This window comes from Nicotiana tabacum, chromosome 14 (assembly GCF_000715075.1).
Source record: "Nicotiana tabacum cultivar K326 chromosome 14, ASM71507v2, whole genome shotgun sequence".
Lineage (NCBI taxonomy): Eukaryota > Viridiplantae > Streptophyta > Magnoliopsida > Solanales > Solanaceae > Nicotiana > Nicotiana tabacum.
The window spans coordinates 84281032-84290429 of record NC_134093.1 but is presented as its reverse complement, the minus strand read 5'-3'; the positions used below and the strand labels follow the sequence as shown (position 1 = coordinate 84290429).

General features: G+C 31.7%; 1 protein-coding gene across 2 annotated transcripts; it reads left to right on the top strand.

Annotated features, from left to right (window-relative positions):
* Positions 1-215: 215 nt before the first annotated feature.
* On the top strand, positions 216-7498 carry LOC107797730 (agamous-like MADS-box protein MADS2). Of its 2 annotated transcripts, XM_016620650.2 has the most exons (8): positions 216-532; positions 4526-4607; positions 4723-4787; positions 5402-5501; positions 5992-6033; positions 6108-6149; positions 6572-6708; positions 7183-7498. In XM_016620650.2, exons 1-8 carry the CDS (start codon positions 348-350, stop codon positions 7265-7267), a joined length of 738 nt encoding a protein of 245 aa, XP_016476136.1. In that variant the 5' UTR covers positions 216-347; the 3' UTR covers positions 7268-7498. The 2 variants fall into 2 exon arrangements, with proteins under 2 accessions (XP_016476136.1, XP_075085815.1); XM_075229714.1 differs by lacking the exon at positions 6108-6149.
* The last annotated feature ends 1900 nt before the right edge of the window (positions 7499-9398 follow it).

Sequence of the window (9398 nt, the reverse complement as noted above, 5' to 3'; positions counted from 1 at the left end):
AATACATTAAATCATGAGTTGTGATAGAATTTCAAACTCAACTCTTAATGTTCAAATCCTAGATTATGCTCTAGATGTAAACAAGAAACACTCCATGTAAAACACTATGTTACTTTTGATCCGGTACCTATGCTGGTGGGAAGTAGCAAATACTCGGTAAAATTAATCGAGACTCCACTTTTTCACTGGATATAAATAAGAAAGACTCCACCTTTTTCTCTCTCTCTAGCTAGGGTTTGCAGTTTCCTTCTACATTTCTTTCACAGTTTTGGTTGACCAGTTAGAAGAGAAAGAGGATCAACTATTACCCATATAAGAAAATCAAATAAAAAAAATAAGGGGTTAAAATGGGTAGGGGAAGAGTGGAACTGAAGAAGATAGAAAACAAGATTAATAGGCAAGTCACTTTTGCTAAGAGGAGAAATGGACTTCTCAAGAAAGCATATGAACTCTCTGTCCTTTGTGAAGCTGAAGTTGCTCTCATCATTTTCTCTACCCGTGGAAAGCTTTATGAGTTCTCTAGCACCTCCAAGTACTAATCTTCATCCCTCTTTAATTTTTTTTATATATATAAATGTTTACTTTTGTGTTTTTGTGGATCTGATATATTATTTCTCTGATTTTTTTTAATGGCTTAAATCAGTTTAAAGCAACCAACTTTCTAGTATAGTTTTTTTTCCTTCTATTTTTACATGTATATATGGAAAGCATTTTCTTAGATCTTTCTTAATGCAAATTTAGGTTTTCAGCTGTTCATCTAACTGTTTTGATCCAAAAATGTTTTGTGAGATCTGAATATTTTGAGCTATGTCACTTTTGCTCTTTCAACTGTCTGATTTTTTTTGTTTGTATGGAAAGGATTTTTTTGGATCTTAAACATTCTAATAAATAAATAAATATATATATATATATACACACACACATATATATATGGGAAGGATATTTTTTGGATCTTTTGCCAATACAAAATTAGGTTTTCAGCTGGTCATCTAACTGTTTCTACCGAAATATATTTTAAAAAGGGAAGAAAAAGAATAGTGAGTAGGAGACACAAATGTTTAATTTGTAAACACTGGCTGACAATGTATTGAACTAAAAAAAAGTGTAAAGAATTTTTACCCTAGCAGTGTATTTTAATCTATTTTAGCAGTTGATATGTTTTGTTTTCTAAGATACTAATCCCACTTTTTATGAACGAATAGTATAGTTTTTTAAAAAAATATTGCCTGTGTTCTTTAATCAGATATATATATGCACACAGTCTTTGTGTATTCTTATTTTCTTCGAAATAAAAGGAATAAAGGGTACCTCCAGATCTGGAGATGAGCTTTATTTTTCATAACTTTTTGTGTTTCTCCAAATACATTGGAAAAACCAGATAAAACATTGTTCCTCTGTTTTTACACATCCCTTGATGTCCATCTGAAATCTTTTCAAAGATGACAGAACTTTAGATAAGAATATCCTCTTAAATGTATTTATTTTTGTGTCACTGTGAATTTTCTTTTTTTCTTTCAACAGTCTTGACTTTCTGTTCAATGGCTTGAGGCCACTCCAAAGAATATCAATTTTCTAGTTTAAGTTTACTTTTTCTGTTCTTTTACATGGTGTGACAAGGATTTTCTTGGATTTATCTCAATGCAAAATTAGGTTTTCACAGGTCATCTACTGGTTTCTAACCAAAAACTATTCCAAAAACAAACAAACTTCAAACTAAAAGATGGTTGTCTTTTAAACTGCAATCCCATTGCATATTTTTCTCACTTCAGATGTCTTTCACGGATTAGTTTGAGAACTTTGATATAATGGTAAGAGCATGATGCAATATAGACCCACCTCACGAGTTCGAACATAATGAATTTCAAAACGCTCATCAACTAACCCTCGGAATTTCTCAATTATAAAGAAAATGAAAAAAGAATTCTTTTAAAAGAAACTATGAGTACGAAATTAAAGAAGAAAAAAAGAAAGAGTTTGACACATTAAATGTATGCCTCGAATTTGAGGTCTCTTTTTTCTTCTTATAATCGAGAAATTCCTGAGAGCTAGTTGACACATGGTTCAAAACTCGTGCGTAGATAATAATGTGCTCTTTTCTTTATCTTTCTCCATTTAAATTCTAGGCATTTATCTGAAACATGATTTAAAACGAGTAGCACTCTTACCACTCGCTCATGATAAAAGAGCTAAGGGACTTAAAAACTATATTTCTTTAGAACTTGTGGTCTTAAGCATATAATGATATTTATGTAATTATAAAAACATGTTATTGATTGTAAAATGAGAAGTCTAGAATAAAAATATTCTTAAATATAAAATGTGTTACGTATTTTCTTAAAACACTCTAAAAATGAACGGTATCATACAAAATGGAACAGAAAGAGTGTCATAACATAATCTCTGTGTTTTGATCCTTTCGAGACAAAAGGAATAAAGGGCCGTACATGCAGATCTGCAAGAAGAGTTTTATTTTCATGATATTGTGTACCTCCCCAAATTCCTTGGAATAACCAGATAAAACATTGTTCCTCAGTTTTTTCAATATTTTCTTGTATATGAGGACCATGACAAAATCTTTTCAAGTATAACATAATTTTAAATAAAATATTTTTCTTTCTGTTAGTCAAAATTAATCTTCAAAATGGGTGTTTTATTTTCCTTTTTTCTTGTTGGATCTTACAAAAAAGTTATAAATCTCGATAGCTCACTTGCGAGTGCTCAAAAAGTGTGTTGCTGTTTGTTTATGAAGCTAGCGCCTACATCTTTTTTGGTATCAATCTTCAACGAGAAGATGAAAAATAAGAAGTTTTACTAGTCCATGCCTTTGGCTGCGAGAACCTTAATATTTTAGTAATACTATCTTGCAATCAATGATTTATATAGGTATTTGAATCGATTTATAGTCCTAGTGAAATGTTATATGACCTATGCATTACATTAGAAAAAGATGAAGAAAGCAATATTAATACCTACGAAATAATGAACTTCTTCATGTACCATGAACTGCCCTTTCTCTACTAACTGCATGGATATAATCGGGAACATATTGTACTTATTAGCTGTGAAGGAAGACCATTTTGAAAGAGAGATACGGTTCGTTTTGTTCGAAGATAAGTTATACGAGAATTATAATATAAGGATTAGTAATATAGGAATTAGTAATACATGAATTATTTTTTATTAGATGTTTGGTTCATTGCACTTTTATTGGATATACAAGTTATCATTTAAAATATTTGCTTATTTTGTACACTAAAAAACAATGAGTTTACAATTATACTCTTGGATGCTTGACCTTCATTGGCTTCTAGGAAAAATACAAGGCTAATTTTGTTCCTTTGGTGCTTTATCCACGTATAAGTTATATATGGATAAGTTATTTCATATTGTTGGTGGTATAACTTAATGGATTAATTGGTGTATTAAGTTATACATACTTTCTTATTACAAACTAAATACGCTATTGGATAAGCCTATACCAAATTATATACTATGATTATTTTCCTTATAGATCATACCAAAGGATCATAGAAGTCTAGTGTTTACTTTTAACCATTTAAACTACATTCTAATTAAGTAGCCGTGAAAACAAGACAAGAATCTCATCTTTCATTCTTTTCGGTATTACTCTTCTCACGTGGAGAAAAACTTCGGTAGCGTTCAACTGTGTAATTATCTTATCTAAAAAATTAAGTTGTAAGAAAGAGCACATTTTAATTTGTTTAATTATGTCTTCAATACGTCCCCTCACGTGCGGACTTGATTATTTTTATTGTCAAACATATAAAAATTCTTTTTGATATTGGGTGGGCTATGAGACTCGAACCTAGGTGCCTGCTCTGGAACCATGTTAAAGTGTGTGACCATTTCAACTAACATGTTAAATTTTTAGATAGAGGGTCAAACACTTCAACAAGTAGTTGTCCTAGAATTTGGTTTTCAATTGTAGTCAAGTCTCTCTTCCACGTCTTGTTTCTTATTCTTACATGCAGTGTTACTAAACACCATGGTTTTGTTGCATAAAAGCAATGAAGCGATGTGAAAAGAGGAGTTATCATTTCATAGGTGATGCCATGCCCTTTAAACAAAGATTCACAAAGTGATCCAAATAGAAAGCGTATTCTTTGATTCTCAACTTTAAGGATTTGGATTAGCATTTATAATATTATATTTTGGATGTTATTATTTGTTTTAATTTAAATTTGATTGTTATAATACTAATTCATATGTTAGGTATCTTTTAAATTTTCTATAATTGTCGCTTTTCTCTTCATGCACTATAAGGATCTTGTCACTTTTTTTGTACTTTTCACTTTAAAAACACTGATTATAAGATGTTTTAAAGTGTGTACATATCTGTTAAGGTCATTATTCCAATAAAAGTTTTTTTTCCTTTACTTTGTTGTATAATGATAGTTTATGTTACTTGGATAATCGTTGGAAAGTGAACATGTGAATATTCTTGGTGTCAACCCTACATTCTTAAAATTTTAAGTTTTTGTTCTTCTTCTTTCAAATGTATCAGCACCCTCAAAACCCTTGAAAGGTACCAAAAATGCAGCTACGGGACGTTAGAAGTCAAACAATCTGGCAGAGATTCAAATGAGGTAAATTAAATCCAGAAATCTTGCTACTAGACTTTCTCAGATTTGTTGTTTTCTTGTTGCTCGTTTGAACGGAAATATATATAAATTTGCTATGAAATTCATCTTCCATTTACAGGAAAAGTTCTATAGGGAGTACTTAAAGCTTAAAGCCAAATATGAGTCCCTGCAGCGATATCAACGGTAACTCGCCTTTCTTTAATGCTACTTTAAAATCAGACTTATTTGCACCAGATGTTTGAACGGATTTTGTTGCAACTACAGACTCCTACTAAACGTCATTAATTGTTTCACGGATGGTTTAATAGTTTTTGTGGCGGTAACAGAAAAGTCATTCTCGAATAGTGACATGAGAGTTACCATTGATGGTTTAATGATTCGCCATAAAAGTCTTTATTCAGCAGCGACTTGCTCAAATTCTATTTTGTGACGTATTTGTTTAATTTAATTTTCTGGCATTTTTGTCGCCACAAAATGTGTCTTTTCAATAAGATTGGTAATGGAAGTAATTCCTATAATCCTGTGATCGTCACTAAAAAAATCTTGTAGCGACTTTAAAAGGCCGATTTCTTGTAGCACGTTTTCTGGAGACTGTTTACAATCTTTCCCTGTTAATTTCCGGCATAACAAAGTTTTTCTTTTTCGCACCAATTGAAATAGTGGTTTTCAGAAAAGGCCAATTGTGCAAATGCTCCCTTTAATCATGTAACTGATAAGGTAATCCTGTATTAGATCTCTTACACTGGACTAGATTCTCTAGTCCATATAGCTAACATATTTGACATTTTCTTTGGCAGACACCTTCTTGGGGATGAACTGGGCCCTCTAAACATAGATGAGCTTGAGCACCTTGAACTTCAGCTGGATACTTCCCTCAAACATATAAAATCCACCAGGGTAAGCAAACTGTAGATGCATATATTCCATCATTAAAAAAAGCAATTCCTTTTTTTTTAATTAAATGGTGTGCCCGAATCAGCTTGTGCGCACCTCAATTATTTCAACGAATATTTGTTGCCCCCATCAGTACAAGTTTTGGGTAATTTTTCATAGATAGAAAAAAACTATCTAACCTTTTTTCTTCTAACATATATGTTGACATTTGAACCATGATCTGCCATATTTTTACCCAGTTCATTGACCACTAAGTTACTTTTTTAATTGGGTTCAAGAAAAATTAATGTTTTTGATATTGTGTTATGCCATGTATAACACATAAATGACCAAGTTTACATTTTTTTTGTCCAAAATCTACTGGCTGCCAACTAATCTAGATTTGTGCCATAGAATAAACCAAAAGAATAACTCGAAATGTTTGAAGTGTTATATTACTCTAGGGAGATAACTTGTTTAATTTAAGTATCCATCTCTTTTGGTGGCTTTCCAGACACAGTTGATGCTTGACCAGCTTACTGATCTTCAAACTAAGGTAATCTACATTTGGTTCCTAATATTCTTGGATAAATTTCACATATTGTTCCTCTATTTATATGTCAATTACAGGAGAAGTTGTGGATTGAAGCAAACAAGGGTCTTGAAAGAAAGGTAGGGTAGACTTAGCTCATTCTTGGACTTTATATATTGTAAAACTTCCCCTGATTGTGTTTTATTTTCCTTGTTTCATTCCATATATGAAATTAACTTTCACACTGATACTGATAGTATAAAAGAATATTTCACTATTACAATAAAAGATAACTACACTACTACAGGGTCACTGCCCATAATAAGTGAATTTTGTAACCTTAAAATTAAGGTATGCAATCTCTACTATAATAGGTTAAATTGCACTAGTAATGTAAAAGAATATAAATGTTGTTTGTGTATTTTTTTTTTTTATACGATGTCCTTGTATATATATTATATCCATGTTCTAAATACTTCATTAATTATTTCTTAGATCTAATTTTATATCTTATGGATGAATCCTACAAATCATGCTGCAATGATTAAACTTTTATATATAGCTGGAAGAAATTTATGCTGAGAACAACCTTCAACAATCATGGGGAGGTGGTGAGCAAAGTGGCGCTTACAGCCAGCAGCATCCTCAAACTCAGGGTTTTTTCCAACCTCTAGAATGCAACTCCACTTTGCAAATAGGGTAAGGTTCTTATTTGATTAATTATTACTCCTAATTGTACTCCCTTTCATTTTAGGTGAAGGTGTTTAACCAGATATGAATTTCAATAAAGAAATATTTTTTGAACTTCTAGTCATAAACATGATATTTCTATAGCTATAAAATCATGTCATTGAGCAGTTTAGAGTAAATTATTTTTAAATATAAAAATATGTCATTGTTTTCTGAACTGGCTGAAAAAAGTTGAGTCACATAAAATGGAACAGAGGAAGAAGTATATTCAACTATATGTTGGGATGGATGTATATGGGAAATAGATCTGCAAAGCACATTCACTGTCTTCCACTCTGAATTATTTTGTTGAGAAAAGATCAATAAAATAATGCGCGAAATAGTACTTTATATTCATTAACTTAAAATTCTGGATCCATCTATATCATATATTCCCGACTCAGAATGGGGATAGACTAAAGGATTATTTTCCTTTGATGATAGGTATGATCCAGCAAGTTCAAGCCAAATAACAGCTGTAACCAGTGGCCAGAACATCAATGGCATAGTCCCAGGTTGGATGCTGTGAATGTTCCTTAAAAGAAATCTTCATGTCATATCATAAGCAAATAAAATGCAGTTATTCAGCTATCTAAGGACTGTAACCTCCTTTCTCTTACTTTCTGATTTTGTGCAAAGCGCTGTGGATATCCTTATACAGTTGCTTTGAGATGTTTGTAGAATAATTCTATGACACATTTAAAACATTTTACTACAATTTTTATAATGTGACAATTACAAAGCTTCAACTTTAAGATAATATCATTGTTTTAGTTTATTTTTTACTGATAGTTTAAGGAAGAAAGATGTATGGAGCATTTGTATATGCTAGGCACAAAATGTGCTTTAACGACTTAAAACAAAAAAGTTGGATGTAATTGGCAGGTAAATAATTGGAAGTAGAATTAAAAAGATAACAAATCCGTGCAATTACCATTCAAATATTCCTCTATTTGTAAGGCTTTCATCTCGTACAACTCAATTAAAAATACCCAAATACTAATTACGGCGGATATACATAGAAAGTTTTAATCTTGATCAGAAACAAATCACGAGAACAAGAAAGAAGCGGAATTATTTATAAATTTCTCAGAAACAAACAACTGATGAATTATGAATTTTGCAAGTTCATTTTATTAGTTGAATGGGTATTTTCCAGGATAAAAAATGACAAGCTTCAAAAAAACATATAGGAGAATTGTTTTCTTCCCCTTAGTAGTTAGTACTAATATAATGCTTCTGCTCCTAAGAAGAAATTATTTTTTTCAGCTTTTCTTTAAAAAAAAAAAAAAAAAAAAAAAGATTCTCGGTGGCTATTAATAGCACAGTTAACATAGGACTATAAGACTAGTACTGTATTACTGGGCCTCACTCCAGTAGTCACATCTACAGAGAGGACAGTAGAGTCAATGGTGTAAGATTCTTGGACCTTTCGCCCAATAAATTCTTCTATGGATAAGGCGGGGTGAAATTCAAAAATAGCTAGATTTACAAGTGGTAATTGAAAAATAATCACCGTTTCAAAAGTAATCAAAATTTAGCCATTTTTCATATAAAGATAAATTTGAACGAAAACACTGTTCAAAATCCGGAAAATATTTCAACATATATACTGGAGTTCCACTATAATATACTGGAATTCCAGCATAATATGCTGGAAGTTCATGCACAAGTGCTCCAATCTCCGGTATATTATGCTGGAACTTTCCGTGTGTTGGAGTTCCAGCATAATATGCTGGAAGTTCATACACTGGTGCACCAATTTCTAGTATATTATGTTGGAACTTTCCGTGTTGCAGCAAAATAGTAGCTATTTTTCAATGACTTTGCAAACGCTGGCTATTTTTCAATTATCAGTCCGAAAATTAACTAGTTTGTGCTATTTTCACTATAATGCCACGCGAATGGCTAGTCCATTAGAGTTTACAATCGCCGCTGACCCTAAAAGTTGGTTTATAGGAGTAGTAATAGCCCTCCCAATTATTTAAGTTAATTTTTCAAACGACCACTCGACTTAATAAAATTATCTAGTAAAGTCATTTATCTTTCTTTTGTCCCAATAAAGTCACTCTAGTTTATACATATACCCTAGAAAGTAACATGGCTAGAAACCCACTTAAAAGGTGACTTTGCCATTTATACCATATACTATTTGCTAGATTATATTTGAGAGATGTAGGTGGTGAATATATATAGTACCATTATATTTGAGAAATGTTCAATATATAAGAGTAGTGTTTAATAACTTTAATGTGCCTATTAGCCTATGTTAGAGTTTGTCTTGATTTTTTTATCATATTTGAATTTTACCTGTTACTTGAAGGAAAATAAAATATTTATCATAATTAATTTTACTTTTCGGCTATACTCATCTGGACCAAGTCCACAGACAATCCATTTCTTGGCTTTGTCGTTCTTCTCCCACTTCTTCAAGTCCTCGACATTGCAATCAACTCTTGTCTTTGGTACATCTTCTCCTTCAGCATTTTTCTTCAAAGTAGGCAGTGGATCATCAGTAATTATGTCCCATAGCTCGTAATCTTCTGCCACCATGTGATCTCTCATCCTTGTTTTCCACCGAGAGTAGTACTGGCCATTGAAGAGTGGTGGCCTAGCAATGAATTACCCTTCCCAATTTTCAGGTGGTGCACTCATCTTGA

Excerpts from the sequence above, each read along its gene's own strand:
- LOC107797730 (XM_016620650.2), top strand. The coding sequence starts at position 348 with ATGGGTAGGGGAAGAGTGGAACTGAAGAAGATAGAAAACAAGATTAAT. Across the intron at positions 6,034-6,107 it reads TTACTGATCTTCAAACTAAG|GAGAAGTTGTGGATTGAAGC; the intron begins GTAATCTACATT and ends TGTCAATTACAG. Across the intron at positions 6,709-7,182 it reads AACTCCACTTTGCAAATAGG|GTATGATCCAGCAAGTTCAA; the intron begins GTAAGGTTCTTA and ends CTTTGATGATAG.